The sequence below is a fragment of the Mastomys coucha genome, unplaced genomic scaffold (genome assembly GCF_008632895.1).
Source record: "Mastomys coucha isolate ucsf_1 unplaced genomic scaffold, UCSF_Mcou_1 pScaffold22, whole genome shotgun sequence".
In the NCBI taxonomy this organism is placed as follows: domain Eukaryota; kingdom Metazoa; phylum Chordata; class Mammalia; order Rodentia; family Muridae; genus Mastomys; species Mastomys coucha.
In genome coordinates this window covers 158420509-158437831 of record NW_022196905.1, presented here as the reverse complement: position 1 = coordinate 158437831, position 17323 = coordinate 158420509, and the positions used below count along the sequence as shown (strand labels likewise).

At 45.1% G+C, this 17323-nt stretch overlaps 1 protein-coding gene across 4 annotated transcripts in view; it reads right to left on the bottom strand.

The window, feature by feature from the left end:
* The window catches only part of Myom2 (myomesin 2), an 86883-nt gene that overhangs the window by 26671 nt on the left and 42889 nt on the right, over positions 1–17323 (bottom strand). For all 4 annotated transcript variants that reach the window (XM_031339192.1, XM_031339189.1, XM_031339190.1 and 1 more), the window contains exons 12-18: positions 16984–17183; positions 16303–16356; positions 8632–8759; positions 7513–7696; positions 5091–5265; positions 3519–3640; positions 751–938 (exon numbers count right to left, since the gene is read on the bottom strand). In XM_031339192.1, coding sequence (XP_031195052.1) covers positions 751–938; positions 3519–3640; positions 5091–5265; positions 7513–7696; positions 8632–8759; positions 16303–16356; positions 16984–17183 — 1051 coding nt within the window. The remainder of the gene's footprint in view (positions 1–750; positions 939–3518; positions 3641–5090; positions 5266–7512; positions 7697–8631; positions 8760–16302; positions 16357–16983; positions 17184–17323) is intronic.

Genomic DNA, 17323 nt, shown 5'->3' with positions numbered 1-17323 from the left:
ATTATATTATATAATTGAAATATAAAGGAAAAGTATACTACATTATATAATTACATTATAAACATAAAGCATATTATATATGTATATGTATGTATATATATAATATATATGAAGTATATCATAAAGTAGAAACTTTTATATGATACATGTAACTTCTAAGGACTTCCCAAATTCTCATTCTTCAATGTGTCTGCTCTGACCAGTCCTTATGTGTTGGGGATGAGATGAATTCATTCATCACTCCTCAGATGAGAGAAGTCCAAGGCTCAGACAGTTGAAATCACAATTAAAGGCTTACATCTGGATTTGGTTGCAGATCTCTCAGACCCTCTGTATGTGGGTGTGATGTGCGTGGGCGTGGGAGATGGGAAACATTGGGATTTCTAGGAAAGGGCCGTTATCAACTCATCAACGGAGAGAGCAGAGTGCTCTCCCATTGGCATTTGCTTGGCTGGATCCTCCCTGCCTCCTGGGCACCAGGCTCTGCTCCTAGGATGGAACACACCATTTCTGCCAACCAGGGCTGTTCTTTAACCATGACATCTGCTCAATTTATGACATGGCCTCTTCACTGCTTCTTAGATTGCCAAGATCCATGTTATCCCGAAACACCATGCCCTCTTAACTCTAGGCCTTTTAAATTACTACTTTTTCAGGATCAAGGGACCCAAAACCCAGTGAACTCTGAAACTGAGTGAAGGAGTCCACCCAAAATGCCTAGGCAAGAGCAGAGGCATAGATAAAGCTAACCGTTAAGATCCTCTCTTTGACAGGCGAAGAGTTGACTTCGTGCCAGTTCTTGTGATGCACTTCTCGCTTGTCCAGATAGTAACCTATGATGGCCGAGCCGCCGCTGAACTTAGGCACTTTCCAGCCCAGGGTCATGGAGTGGCCGTCACAGTTGAGAAGGGTAATCCCATAGGGATGAGAGGGGACAGCTGCAAGAACACAGAGACATGACAGTCACAAGAGCTACGTATTCCTCCCCCCACCAGTCAGTCAGCTCTGGAGTCACGGGGGAAACAGAGGCACAGGCAGCAGTCCTGAGGCCACGCCTTCCCCTTAACTCATACTGCCTATAGTGTAGTCACTGCTTCCTTTAAAGGGGGAGAGTTTAAGAGTGCCTGTCCCTTTCATCTGCATTCACTGCCCTTTCTAAATGTCATTTCAAGTATCTTGATACTTAAGCAAGACAGGAACTTGTTTAAACCTGGTACAGATGTGAAGACAGCAGGTATCCTCCCAAGCTTGAAGATAAACAGATGCAGCTTTCAATCTGTGAATGGGAAGAACCATCACTCTGTGGACAGAAGGGGGCAGCATGACCCACTGTGTGTGTTCTGACTTCAGTGATGAAAACTTCTGACCAATGTGGATACATAGCTTATGTTTCCCTATTTGGCCGTCATGTCTAAAAGGATGCTGTCTTCCCCAACGAGTTTAGGAGTATGCCCCTGCATCTCTCTGACCATGACTGAGGGGTGGTGAGATAGAATTCAGAAATTTCCACTGAGAGCAAACACACACACTTCTGGCTTCCTGCTTTAGGTTAAGAGGCAAGTAAGGATGAATTCAAATCCATCTGGGTGGGCAGAGATGTGTAAGTCAGAACCAGATGTTCTCTAGTCCTGGCTCACCTGGGAGTTAGTCCTAAGGTGAGCTTGACAATCCTCAGACTGAAAAAAAAAAATCATTTACAAGCTGGGTGGTGGTGGGACACGCCTTTAATCCCAGCACTTGAGAGGCAGAGGCAGGTAGATTTCTGAGTTCGAGGCCAGCCTGGTCTACAGAGTGAGTTCCAGGACAGCCAAGGCTACACAGAGAAACCCTGTCTCGGAAAAAAAACAAAAACAGACAATCCTCAGACTGTCCTCAGGAGGCCCAGAGCTGGGAGGCATGGTACAGGCCTTTCCCAGCATGTGGGAGGCAGAGACAGGTGGATCTCTGTGAGTTCAAGATCATCCTGAACTACATAATGAGTTCCAGGTGAGCCAGGGTTATATAGAGATCCAGTCTCAAAATAATAAAAAAATAAAATACAATAAAGGAATCCCAGAAATAATATTGCCAGGGGATTTCAGGATATTTGATCACACTGTGAACATGGAGATTGTGTTGTTTACTGGAAAAACCTGTTTCTAGTTGTGGTGTGGCTCAGCCTTAGCACACACCTATAATCCCTCTGACTGGGACACAGACACGCTCTCAGTAAACACCTTTAATCCCAAATAATGAGGGTAAAGTTAGTTGTAGAAGGAAGCACCCATGCTGAAAGTGATGACTAAGCAGCAGACATGGCCAGCTCTCAGGAGAAGAGAGGAAAGGGAGTCGACATAAGAGGGAGACATGCAAAGGGAGCGGAGAGAGGGGGCAGTTTTACCAGGACAGTTATATAGAGTCAGGTTTCAGAGAGAGAATAAACTAGAATCAAGGGAAGACAGAAGGAGCCAGAGGTTAGAACAGATTGCCAAAGTGAGCATGAGACCAAGCAGAGCAATTCAGAAGCCAAGACAATCAAGATTGAGTCAGTCAGCATGGAGAGGAGTTTTGAACCAGAATAGCTGAGAGGACCAGCCAGCCAGACTTCAGAGAGAGTGAAAACATCCTAGGCCTAGATTACATTGTATGGAGGCTTCAAGCTTCCAAGACTAGGCCTAGGACAGCACAGGAAGGCAATAAGCCTCCAAGGGGACAGTTATATCAGGAGAATAAAAGTTACTTTTACAAGAGGGAAACCTTAACTTCTAGAAATGTAATAAAATTATCTGGATTTCAAAATTAAAAACTTGAACATATCTCTTAAGAATGAAAAGATAGTATTATAATGGAATATGCCGCTATGACATTTGTACTTTAATGTGTGGCTCCTGTATATGTTTAGCAACGGAGTTAGCTTGACAAAACGCTGCAGCAACAGCTGTCTTAGATCACCTTGTCTAGGGACAGCAACAAGGTCTTGCCACCACTCCAAGGACAGAGACTCGGGACCTCTGGAGCAAGCTTGATCACTAAGCGAGCCCTATCTGCAAGGTCTAGCTTCAGTGAAGAAACTCTGCCTCAAAAATAAAATGGAGTGTGACCTCGGAGAACACCTCAGGCCTCCACAGTCTCAGGCACTCATAGATGCACAAGCACACACACATACATACGTGTGCATACACACACACACATACACACACACCACAGACATGTAAAGAAAAACTGGATCTGAATTCTCCTATTTGACCAAAATAATAGACATTTTAAATATTCACAGATGGGGCCAGAAAGTGCCACAAAAGCCACGTGTGTTTGATCCTAGCAAATATTTTCAAAGAGATCGCCATGGAGGACAGTGGAAATCGTCACATGAGTGCAGGCACTATTGCAGCCTTCCACAATTAATTGGCATGGTGTTGGCACAGCACCACTGTCAACAAGCCCCTCCCCCTACCACCTTTGTCTAGATGTGGGCAGGTATTTATCCATGCAGAAATTACAGCCCTTAACAGAGACAGAAGAGCCCAGGAGCTACGTACTGAGGGCCGCCTGGACCTTGATGACCTCTGACTCCTGGGAGTTCTCGCTGGTCCCCACGGCATTGACAGCCTTAACACGGAAGATGTACTGCTCACCGGTGGTTAAGCCGTGTACCACGAACCTGAGGAATATGATCAAGAGTCACACAGCACAGGCCCCAGCTTCCTGCTTCCTACAACTGAAATAGGTATGAACGAGGGTTCATCACAAAAATTCTCACTTGATCTAGAGCCAAATTTACTTTTCCTGTAAACCATACACATCCACCCACCCTCGTTTTCAGTGTCATAAATGAATTCAATATTTAGACTAAGAAAGCAAGCCAGCAGTACTGATTATACTGCACCTAGTGTCAGAGTCTGAGATCTTGCCTAAGGTCTTACAGCTGGAGCCTCTCTGGATTGAAGCTCTGCTGCAGCGTCTGACGCCTGACATCCAGGAGGTCTGTGCCTTGACACTGAATGTAGGGCAGGCATTCCACAGTGTGTAGAGGCTAGGACCTCCAATACACACAAACAGGCTGGAGCGCTGGCTTTGACTCCCCACAGACCATCTGTCCCTTGTCATGTTCCTTGACACCTACAAAGCTCTGCTTTCTCTCCTGTAGGGAAGGGATGCCCAGTCCTCAAAGAGCTGCCCTGAGCTTCACACAGAAAACCATCCAAACTTTGGCCCACCTGTGTGGCACCCGGCAAGTATTCAGGAAATGGAAGCAGTTATTATGACTCTATAGTGAATACAATGTATCCACATCCTGCAGACTCCTCCCTGAGAATACCCCGGGTCTCTTCCTAGGATGAACCTTTCTCCAGTAGCTGACAGTGTGGACTTATAGACTGTCTAGATGTTTTTCGTTTATAGGACTGTATTTTTAAAGTATGCCTTTTTTATAAGAACCATTTTTAAGTGAAGGTGGTGGCGCCGCCACTGAGAGCCTCCACAGCAGCCACTGTGACACAGACTGTGGAGCACATGATGCAGAAAACGCAAACCCTGACAACCTATGTGTCCTGGGCAAACAAAGCAGAAGCAGTAACATTTCAAAAGGAAAGCCTCTGGCTTCCCACTGCAGAAGACAGGGGTCTCCCCTGCACTGGCCAGCCACGGTCTGCAGTCCCTCTCCCAGCCCTATCAGAGACTAAAGGACAAAACTGCCCTTATGTGAACAAAGCAGGATTTACCCGGCTGTGTGGCAAGCACTGAGGTGTCACACTGACCCGTCGCATAAATCAAATTTAAATGATAGTTATTGCTATATACTTGCACATATGTTTCTATTGTGGCATTGCATACTATGCATTTGTATAATCAAAATAATAATAATAATAATAATAATAATAATAATAATAATAATAGAAAGAGGTTATTTTTATCGATAGACAAGTTTTCGCAGTTTAGTCATGTGACCTGCCCAAGTCCAGTCTGTTCTTTAGAATGTCATACCCCAACATGTGACTAAACAAAGGGAAGATGTCTAAAGGGGAGGCTCTCTAGAGCTCTGCGAGTCCCACTATGTGCAGTGCCCTGCCTCTGTGGCAGTGGGTTGGTTACTGGGTGATGGGGAAGGTCACCTGTTATATCCAATGGGTTTGTGGTTGCATGGCTCCCACAGGTTTGTTCCCGCCACACAGCAGTCCACATAGTAGCCCAGCAGGTCTTCTTCATGCTTTGGTCTGTCCCACTGGACCACGACAGATGTCTTTGTGTTCCTGGAGGCAAGCACCCGGCCAGGAGCAGAGGGGACCACTGAGGGAGAAATCAGAGGATGGGAGATATAACAAGACTGTGAGCCATTCTGGAGAGCCATCTTGTCCTCAGGGAGTAAATGCCAGATTTAATATTCTACAGGAGTGAGTTCTAGGTGGAGCTGTGGGACTAAGGCATCTTTCTGTATCACCTGACCACCAGGAATGGAATTACCACTGTGAAATCACCATTTTTCATAGGGCTGACAGAGGATCTAGTGCATGAAGGCTTTGCTTGATGGCCTTGTTTGAAATAAGACACAGAACCAGAACAACGAGGGAGCTGATAATTGGTGTCCTGAGCTTTGAAACCTCAGATGACAGCTTAAGAGACCATTGTGAGACATGGGACACACTTACAGAAAGGGTGGTAACGAGAGTTCACAAACAAAACATTCCGGGGCTTTGATTTTGTGATCTACTCTGGTGCTGAGGAGGAGGATGCTGCAGTGTGTGCTCAGACACACAAGGTCTGGGGTGGAACCAAAGAGAGCTGTCTCTAGAGAGGATTCTGTAGAGCCTGGTGCCCATTTAACGGTGAAGAAAATTTTTGAGAAGATAAAAAGAGCATACAAAGAAGATATAAATATCATCTGAATATAATTATAATCTGAGAGACCAGTTTAAAAAGTATGGCAAGATTGAAACCTTAGAAGTTATGGAAGACGGGCAGAGTGGGAAACAGAGAGGACTTGCTTTTGTAACTTTTGATGACCATGACGTCAGAAATACTGCACTATTAATGGGCATAATTGCGAAGTGAAAAGGACCCTTTCTGAACAAGAGATACCATCTGCTGGATCCCAGAGAGGTCATGGAGGTGGATCTGGCAGCTTTATGGTGGAAACTTTGGAGGTAGTGGAGAAGACTTCAGTGAGAGAGGAAGCTGTGGTGGTGGAGGTGTGGGAGCAGAGGTAGTTATGGAAGTGATGGTGGTAGATATAATGGGTTTGGAGGTGATGCTGGCAACCATGATGGTGGTCCTGGTTACAGCAGTAGAGGAGGCTATGGGGGTGGTGGACTGGGACATGGAAACCAAAGTGCTGGGTATGGTGGTGGAGAAGGTGACATGGTGATTCCAGTGAAGGAGGAGGTTTTAGTTGAGGTGACTATGGTGACGGTAGGAACTCTAATGTAGATTAGAGTGGACAGCAGCAAGCCAAGTATGGGCCCATGAAGGGGGTCAATTTTGGTGGAAGAGGCTCAGGCAGTCCCCATGGTGATGGCTATGGATTTGGTGGTAGAAGTGGTAGATAAGGTAGCAGAAGGCTTAGAGAAAAAAAAAAGAAAAGGCTACAGTTCTTAGCAGGAGAGAGAGTGAGTTGTCAGAAAAGCTGCAGGTTACTTTGAGACAGTCGTCCCAAAGGCATTAGAGGAACTGTAAGAATCTGCCACAGAAGGAACGATGGTCCACAGTCAGAAAAGTCACTGTGGCTGAAACAGGAAACCCTTCTTGTTCAGGGCTGTCATAGCCACAGTTTGCAAAGGGGGCAGCTATAGATTAATGCAATGGAGTGTCAATTAGATGTACATCCCTGAGGGCTTTTACCTGTTACAGCTTTGGCTTTTTCTTTTCATTACATCAGGTATACAAGGAATTAAAAATTAAGGAATTTTTAACTTTTTCATAAAAAGATGTGGTACGGTGGGAAGAGAGGCTAGGAGTGCCCTGATGCTCAGAATGAGAATGCCTATCCCCAGGTTCATCCTTTGCAAAGGTTTTTAGGGTTCAGGAGAGCCTCCTGAGAGGGCTATGATTTGGGGTGGACCGCAATTCCGAGTTCCTGTGACCTGCATCTGAAATTTTCTGAGTATGATCTTCAAACCAGATGAGCAAGAAACTGCCCTATGTATAAGGTTGAGGTCTTTAAGAAACCATGGGTTGAACATACATTTTAACCCATGTGTTACTGTGTGTGGTGGCATCATGCATATAATCCTAGCACTCGGGAGACTCAGGAGTGGTTACTATCAGTTTAAAGCCAGACAGGGCTACACAGTGAGACCCTGTCTCAATGACTAGACTAACAAACCACTTGTTGGTTTTGTGAGGAGAAGATAAATCTTTGGGGAAATGCTGTGTGCTGACCAAAATATGGGATAGACCTTCATCACTTCTGAATGGACTTCTGACCATGCACAAAGTCATGCATGTGGTATTCTAGCATCTTCATTCTCTCACTGAAGTGGAACCAGGGACACCATATTTTCAGCCTGTTATGGAGTCTGGTTATGTGCCATAACTTACCAATCATGTCCTGTGCCTGAATAGGTGGCGTTATCTCTGATGGGTCACTCAGGCCGTGTTTATTGGCTGACAAAACCCGGAACACGTAGGACTTCCCTTCAGCCAAGTCAAAGACAGCATACCGAGGAGATCTCACCGCCGTCTGGGCATTGACCCGCTGCCAGCTGCCACTCCCAACTGCGGACTGTAGGGAAAATGAAACAGGAGGTAAGGGTCTCAAAACGATGGATGAGAAGACAACTAAAGAGCATTTTCATCACCTCTTAATGAGTCATAATTCAGTTAAAATTTTTACTATTGTGCAGCTACTTATAGTAGTGGCATGACATGACCTGTGTGTTCCCAAGGGCATAGATCACACAATAGTTCATTGAATAAAGGCCTTTGGGGAATTATATCATTTTAGTGTCCAAGTTTGTAAAAATTAAGAGAGAATACATAAGGTAGAATGCTATATCTTATAAAGTCAAATATGGCTGTGTATGTGTGTGTATATGTGCTTGCCTGTGTGTATATTTATATGTGTGTATGCATATGTGTGTATATGTGTATATGTGCTTGCTTGTGTATATATTTGTGTGTGCATGTGTGCATGCGTGTGTGTGTGTGTACATGCATGTGTATACATGTGTATGTGTGCATGTGCTGTTCGTGTGCTGGGCTGTAATGCCCAATGCATTTGTCTTTAGGTACATCCAGGTGAAGCCTCAAGCTGCTTGAACAAACAGTTCCCTCTACAAGATCGCCACCCAGTGGCTGCATGGCTTGCATGCAAACACTGAGCACTGACAACCTGCAGTCCTTGGAAAACCTGGAAGGCAGATCCAGATGTGCCAACTCCATTCCTCCCCAAACCGTGAGGATATAGGAACCAAACAGCTGCTGCGCAGCAACTCTGTTACAGGTGACAAAGCTTGGTTCCCAGGAGTTCCCAATGCCAGAGCAGCTACCTGTGGAAGACCAGCCCCCAGGTTCCACCTCTGCTCTCCACTACTTAACCTCCTTTCACACAACAGGGATCAGACTCTATGGGGACCAGTGGGCTCATGACCCTACGTAAAGCACAGAAACCAAGGTGGCTGTCTGAGAGCTGCCTTCTTGGGAGCTTGGCCTGAATACCTTCTCAATGAAGTACATTAAGGGCTCCTTGCCACGGGGAGATGGAGGATCCCAGCTGAGGACAACATAGTTTCTGCTGACCTCTGAGGCCTGGACATTGGTGGGAGGCCCTGGAATCTGAACATCACCTGTAAAAAAAGAAAAGAAAAAGAAAAAGAATGGAGTGAATGCTGTGTGGGACACTTAGCCATTCTCCAGTAGAGTCCAGGGCACAAAAGACTGTTCTGATGAGCTGGAGGATGGCTAAGCAAATTAAGAGCAATGGCTGTTCTTCCAGAGGACCTAGGTTTGTTTGATTTCCAGCTCCCATATGGTGGCTATCCCTCCAGTTTCAGGAAACCCAGTGCCCTCCTCTGGCCTCTGAGTGCACTACTCACACACATGGTACATAAACACACAACCAGGTAAAATGCTCTTACACATAAAATAAAATAGTGGGTTTTTGTTGTTGTTTTGTTTTTTTAAAGACTACCCTGGTGTGGCCTACTACAGTTAGCTATTTCTACTCAGAGAAAGAAAACAGATTCCAGGATTCTTTTGATAAATTCAAAGCAAAAACACTCTGATAAAGGTCACTCCATTTTTATTTCTGATTTTAAAAAAAACAAAACAGTAATTAACAAAACAAACAAGAGTTCCTAAAAGTCTCATCCAAAAGTCTTCTAGATTTTCTACAGGACAGAGAAAAGGATTCTTCTAGAAGTGATCACCCAAACCAGGATCTTGCCTCTGTGGAGGCAGCAGGCAAGGTTGCCAAGGAGCCTACGCAAGCCACACCTTGCTCATGTCTCCATACTGAGTACTGAAGTCTTACATTAGTTCCTAAGGCATGCCGCTCTCTCTCCAAAGGTCCATAAACATTTACAAGCACTGTAATCTGTGTCTGACTATTTAAATTTCAGCAGAGATAGTGATAAGCCCTTTGCAAATAACTGTCAAGGGATAGTTATGATTAAAGGCATCTGGTATACCTAAGGTCCCCTCTCACCTAGCTATGTTTTTAAATACATGTGAGGTGGTAAAAAAAAATTGTGTCTGAATTCATGAGAGATTTTCACAGGGATAGAGGTTTTGCCAAACCCAGGGTCCCTTTAATTGTTATACAAAATATTAGGAGTTTCAGTTAGATTAGCACATGATTAAAATGGTTAGAACAGTCCCCGGGACATCTCTCTGCCCTTTGCAATATCTAGTTGCTCCCTTGGGACTCAGCTCCAGGCGGCAGATTGACCAGCCACATGGAAACAGCACAAAACAAGATTGGGTTTCACTGTGAGAGTCCCTGCACAGAGCACAGCTCGCTCTAGAGGATTCAGCCTAGCCTGGAAGCATGCCGGTCAGTGGGTTGAATTTCACTAAGGAGTCAGCATGTCCCCAGGAAAGTGGGGAGACAGAGGGTGACTGAGGGAATGGGGAGCAGCCTAAGTCCCCACTAGCTGTATAAAACCCAAGAGAATACAAACAAGGACACCAGAAAAGGGCATCAAAACTTTCTGCCAAGCTCCCTGAACCAAGTCACTTCTGATGGGGCAAACCAAAGGACATATCAGACATGGGCCACCATCCTGGGGCAGACAGGGACTGCAAACCGAATGCCACACTTCAGAGCTGAGATCTACTGTGTGGCTTCGGGTGCACGGCCTCTACACATAGAGAAAGTCAACGAAGAAACACGTTATTGGAAACTAAGACAAGAAATAGAAATCCAGCCTTTGCAAGCAGAGAGCTTCCAGTGAGGATGAAATTCTTGAGTCACTAGGACTTTCTATACAACTTCAGAGCAAGCAAGCAGCAGATCTGCAGAGACCCTAGCCACTGACGCAAGAAACCTGGCTGGGAATGGCCTAAGACCTACGAATGTACTGATGAGATAGATACACAGAAACATACCAAGGGTGAGGAGAGAGGTCTGTAGAGATAAAGATAAAAGGAAATGACAAAATATTTCTCCCTATGCCTTTTCCTGTGGAACTGGGTACAGCTGGTTATTCACAAATATTCTTGGCCCCTGCTCACTTCCTACCAGTTCTCTTGGGCCTTGACCTAGAAGGTCATGGTGACACTGAATGGAGACATGGGTACATGTATCCCTGTGCTATGTTCTCTTGTATACTAGACATAGTTCTCAGACTCAAATTATTTTGATAACAAAAATACAGCGTGTATAATATGCATATGTATATTATTTTATCTTATTATTTAAAATGTTTCCATATCCCTTTTTCCCCTTGGATAAAGGCTCCCCAAGGAGCTGAATAGGAGCCCAGACTACACCCAATTCCACAGTCATTGGAAGGTTGAGCTGGGGTTTAAGTGTGGGTTTTCTGGGTCGCAATCCTGCGTTTTGTTTCATCTCTCAACCCCAGGAAACCACCGTCATCCCAGAGGCAGTGTCCTTAAGTTGCTGAACCTGAAGTTGATTTGACATTTGTAGAGCTCTCAAGAGTCCAGAAGTCAAGAGGATAAAAAAACAAAGCCAAAGGCTACAGTTTCCAGGATAGATGATCAGCTGAACACACAGGGGACAAGCTCCCTGTCCTGAGGCAGTTCATAGGATCCTGAATATGGAGTCAGTAGAATGAAATCAATCTTGCAGAGGTAGCAGGATCTAGATAAACATGTATGTGCACAAGCCCAGTGACCTGAGTTCAATCCCCAGAAACCACAGGCTCTAATTTCATTTCTGTTACTATGATAAAACATTCTAGGGGCTGGAGAGATGGCTCAGCAATTAAGAGCACTGACTTCTCTTCCAGAGGTCCTGAGTTCAATTCCCAACAACCACATGGTGGCTCACAACTATCTGTAATGGGCTCTGATGTCCTCTTCTGTTGTGTCTGAAGACAGCTACAGTGTACTCATATACATAAAATAAATAAACCTTTAAAAAAAAAAACAAAACATTCTAACCAAAAGCAAAGGAGAGGACTGTGTTCAGCTCATAGGTTACAGCCCGTCACTGAAAGATGGCAGGACGAGAACTTGAAGGAGAGAGTCTGGAGGACTAGTACTTGATGGCTCACTGGAGCTCTTGCTTAGCTGGCTAGCTTTCTTTGATATCCAGAATCACCTACACAAGGAATGGTGCCGCCCACAGTGAGCTGGCTCCTCCTACATCAATTAACAACCAAGACAACCGCCCACAGACACATCCACAGGCCAGTCTTCTCCGGGCAAGACCTCAGTTGAGACTATTTTCTCAGGTGATTCTGGGCTGTGTCAAGTTGACAGTTAAAGCCAATGAGGATGCACATAAAGGTGGAAAGAAGAACTAACCCTACAAAGTCGTCCTCCGGCCTTCACAACCATACCATGGCATTCACATTTACACACACACACACACACACACACACACACACACACACACTGTGGGGGAGGGGAACGGAAGGGAGGGGGGAGAGGGAGGGAGAGAGAGAGACTCACAAAGTAATAAAGTTTAAAAATACATAAATAAAAAGCAATCTTTTACAGGGCAGTGGTGGTGCACGCCTTTAATCCCAGCACTTGGGAGGCAGAGGCAGGCGGATTTCTGAGTTCAAGACCAGCCTGGTCTACAGAGTGAGTTCCAGGACAGCCAGGGCTATACAGAGAAACCCTGTCTCGAAAAACCAAAAAAAAAAAAAAAAGGCAATCTTTTAGTATACTATACAGGAACATATCTTAGCCTTTCCAAGAATAGGCCGTCCTTTTTTGGTGTGATAATTCAGTAAAAACTGGAAAGGGTAAATTATATTAAAGGAAGAGCATTGACATGAATGGAAGGGACTAACCAACTGAGATTAGGGTGAAGCAAAAAGACTAGAAAACAATGAATAGACTAAACTAGTTGGAGTGCTGCTCTTAGTAAAAGTAATGTTTCCATTTCATTAAAACAAACGTCTAAAGGAATGTTTTAATACAAAAAATAAAAACAAACAACAAACAACAACAACAACAAAGCCGAGCTAGGGAGGAAGGGAGGCAGCTAGCGTCAGAGCTGTCTGTGAAGCACTGGTGTGATTCCTCAGGACTGTGAGCGTGGGGGAGAAGGAGGGAAAGAGGAAGGAGTGTTAGATTATACAACGAATGATAGAAATAGAGCTTGTTCATAACAAATGTCTGAACTCAGACATGACATGCTTGAAAACACTATGGAACTTCCTTAAAGATTAGTTTAAGACAAATATTCATGTTTAAACGGCCAAAGTGAACAGGCCATACAGGTTAGTTCTCAGGTGTCCCCTTGACACAGTCAAAATCACCTGAGAAGAGATTGAAGAATTTCAACCACAGCTGAAGAGCTGCCTCCATCAGATTGACCTGTAGGCATGTCTATGACTGCTAGTTGATACAGAAGGGCCCAGCCCCCTGTGGGCGGTACTATCCCTAGGCAGGTGATCTTGAACTATAAGAAAAAGCTATCAAACCATGAGCCATGAAGGAAGCAGCAGAGAGCATTTTAGGTTTCCCCTATCCTCCTCCTCCCCCAAACCTACTTTCTAGCCAAGAAGCCATAAGCTAGTACACAGAGTTGCTCTACAATTTCTGCTTCTATTCCTGCCCTGATGTCCCTCAATGGCAGACTGTGACTTACACTGGAAATGTAAGATAAAATAACTTTCTCCCCAGGTTGCTTTAGGTTTAGGGTGTTTGTTTGTTTGTTTGTTTTTCACTGCAACAGAATAAAACCAGAATGCAAACTTACTCTCCAGTCCTCTCCCCCTACACCAGAACCTTAATTCACAGCCAGCATGACTACAGAACATTGGAATTGCTCTTCTAGGCAAGCAAAGCCTCATACCAGGGTGAGCCACCCCATGAGGCTGGATACCAGCCTATACCAACCAAGGTCCCAAGTTCTCTATGTTGGGAGCTCATCCTCCACCTTCTGAGGTCAGCAGCATGAACAGATACCAGCCTTGTGAGTGCTTTTGTTACAACCAAGAGAGAGGGTGGAGTCATCTGGAGAGGAAGTGCAGGGAAAGGGCAGGGAATACCTGACCACCCTCTGCTTCAGTCGTTGTGTCCTCAGGCAGCACCTCGCTGTGCCATCTCTGTTATGACTGTGGAAATGCTTCCTTTTCTCAACATTGTTTTTGACTTGACAGTATTCTTTACTCAATACATTTCCCAAGTGTATCTATGCCCATATACTAGCCAGTGGCTCCTCTAGCTGGAGGCCATAGCTGGATGGTCCCTGCCTTTGGGTTTTATTAGGCGCTGGCGCTTCTCAGAACTACAGGTTTCGCCACACAAGGCATTTACAAAGCAAGCTGCACCTTCTCACCGTGGCCTTTGTTATGGGGTGTGAATTCCACCGTCCACTCTGGAAGAGCACAGCATTTCTCCACTAATCCCGCATCCCATGAGAGCGAAAGAGAATGCCATTCCCCCAGCATGCCAAACTTCCCATTCATAAGGGCCCGCTCACAGCAAGACTGTCTTCTCCAGTATACAGCAGAGCCATTTCTCAGTCATTCAAATATCTACGTTTCAGTAGGTCCTGTGCTTGGCCCAGTGCTAGACTGAGGAGACAGAATGTTCTGTAGGGTTGTAAGCCACCCTGCCTGAGCCAGTTTCCTCTGCTGAGTATTGACCAGGTGTCTCTCGTGGGTTTGGAGGGCTTCTGGACATATATGTTTGACAAAGACCACTAGCTCCACCTTGGGGCCACCTCTGCAGAATCACCAAGTGCCTTCTGTGGAACTATGCTTTGTCTGTGGTCAGGACTGAAGCACACTCCTTTAGAGACCCTGTCACCTTCACAGGATGGAAGACACAATACATGGCTGAACTTTTGAAGGCCTGTGAACTGCACACCGAAAAGTCAATCTGGTTAGAACAGCCCCGGGAGGAAGTTCTCTAATGCTTGGAAGAAGAGCCAGGAAGCTCCTCTGCTCCACAGGTGGCTTCAAACTGATGTGCAGAATTGTTTTAGGAGGAGGAGGAGGGACAAGAAAAGGAGAGAAAGAAGAAGAAAAAGAGGAAGAGGAGTGTATGAGCAAGTGTGCATGTGAGTGTGAGTGTGTGTGAGAGTGTGTGAGTGTATGTGTGTGAGTATATGTGTTTGTGTATGTGTGAGTGTGTGTTTTTTGTGTATGAGTGTGTGTGTATGTAGTATATGTGTGTTTGTGTGTGTGTTTGTGTATGTATAGTGTGTGTATGTGAGTGTGAGTATGTGTTTGAGTGTATGTAAGAGAGTGTATGTGAGAGAGTATATATGAGTTTATGTGTGTATGATGTGTGTGGTGTGTATGTGGTATGTGTGTAAGTGTATGTATGTGTGTGAGCATGTGTGTGAGTGTGTGTTTGTTTGTGAGTGTGTATGTGTAAGTGTGTATATATAGGAGTGTGTATGTGTGAATGATGTGTGTGGTGTGTATGTGGTATGTGTGTAAGTGTATGTATGTGTGTGAGTGTGTATATATGAGTGTGTATGTGTGTGTGAGTGTGTGTATGTGTGTGAGTTTGTGTGAGTATTTGTGAGTGTGTGTGTGTTTCCAAACAACTTTAAAGAGTTAGTTTTCTCCCTCCGGTGTGTGTTCCAGAAATCAAGCTGAGATTACCAGGCTTGACCAGGAAGCATTTCCATCTTTTTAAGCTTCTCTTCACCGCACTGTGATCTAGTAGTGAGTCCAACTAACATCCCAGATGTCTGATTCACGGTGTGATACAAGTCTCCTTAGCCCTTCCTTCTAGGTGTGATACAAGTCTCCTTAGCCCTTCCTTCTAGTGCCTCAGGGTGCATGTTAACGAGACATATTCCCAACATCAACAATATAACAAATCAAGGATGCCATCTGACAGGGAAGCCACAACCAATTTCAGTTCAAATGGTAGGGATAAAAGTCTTGCTGAAAAAGTTAAAATAAAAACAAGATATTCTAGGCCGGGTGGTGGTGGCGCACACCTTTAATCCCAGCACTTGGGAGGCAGAGGCAGGCGGATTTCTGAGTTCGAGGCCAGCCTGGTCTACAAAGTGAGTTCCAGGACAGCCAGGGTTAAACAGAGAAACCCTGTCTCAAAAAACCAAAAAAAAAAAAAAAAAAAAAAAAAAAAAAAAAAAAAAAAAAAAAAAAAAAAAAAAAAAAAAAAAACCAAGATATTCTTTCACAAGAGGATTAGGAAGGTGGGGAATTTCTCAATCGGGTACAGTTCTTGTTGATCCCAGAACCAGTTTAGAAAGCCAAGTGTATGTAGTTGTAATTCTAGCATTCAGAAGGCAGAGGCAGGAGGATGCCTGGGACTTGCTGACTACTTGGCAAGTTCCAGACCATTGAGAACCTTGCCTCAAAAGAGAAAGAGAGAGACAGAGACAAACAGACACACACACAGAGAGAGAAAGACAGAGAGACAGAGGGAGAAAGACAACAACAGAAACAGAGACAAAGAGGAAGTAGGACCTGAGAAATGGTAAAGTTGTCCTCTGGCATCCAGATGCATGTGTAATGTATGCACACACACACACACACACACACACACACACACACACATACACAAAAAAATAAGAAAAGACCCAATATCAGCTCGAATCAGACCTCAGCTTTACCTGCAGGAGTCCCCAGAAGATGCATCTGGGCCCTGCTAGAAGAGCACATCTCAGACATACTACAGCTTGATCACTGTGCCCTCTGCCTGAACCCTCTCTCATCTCCAACTTGAGTTCTCAAAGCTGAAGAAAGAGATCCTCACCTTCAAGGTCATCCTGGTAGATGACGATTTCTTTCTCTCCTTCCAAATGAATCGCTGCGAAGAAAAGGTGACAATGACTTTGACATCCAAGGGTTCCCTCAAGGAAGCACGCTTCTCTCTAATGTGGGGCAAGTTGTGAGCTGGCTCAGCACTCAGGCAACAACACAGTTATGGGGTCGTGACCTCTGGTGTTCTGGAAGTGTTCCTGGTCAATCTCAGCAGTCAGGTCTTTGTAGAGGGTCAAAGGACTCATAGTAAGGTAACTCAAGCGAACCACGATGGGGTGGGTTCTCATGAGGAAATCTGGGCTATAGAGTTTAAAACTGGACACAGCATAGCTTGGTGTCAAGACCCAAGTCCCCGCTCTATACTAAAACGTGCCATTGACAGACAGAGAACATGAGGCTGAGCATCCTAGATTGCAGGCCTTGGTAGAGGTAAAAGGCACTGCTGTAAAGCACAGGGTCTGCCTGGCTGCCTCTTATTCCTCAAGGAGTGTCAATCACTCCCAAGTCTAAAGACTGCTGATGGAGACATCAAGCATGGGGAAACATTGCCCTGCCACACTCATCCTGGGATGCCACGCTTAAGGCTCACATGCAGCAGATAACAGAGAGAGAACTAACTACATGCAAGTGTTGCAGAGGTTCTCAGGCACCGCTGAGACTTAAGTGAGCATACCTTGCAACCTTCTGAGGTCAACAGGGTCAAGGGCAGCCACAGCATCGGAGATCCTGGAAGGCCTGCTAATGCCGGCGTTATTGACAGCCCTCACTCGGAACACATACGATCTTCCTTCGAAAAGTCCGGTGACAGGGTACTTGCAGATCTTTACCGGGGCATCGTTACACTGAACCCAGTTGTTAGTCCCCACCTCACATCTTCAAAAGAAGTATAGAGAGAAGAAGCACATATGGTAGTCTACCAAATACTCAGAGGTATGCTCTCATAGAGAACATGTAAGAAGGACACATGCTCCACCATGTTCATAGCAGCCTTATTTATAATAGCCAGAACCTGG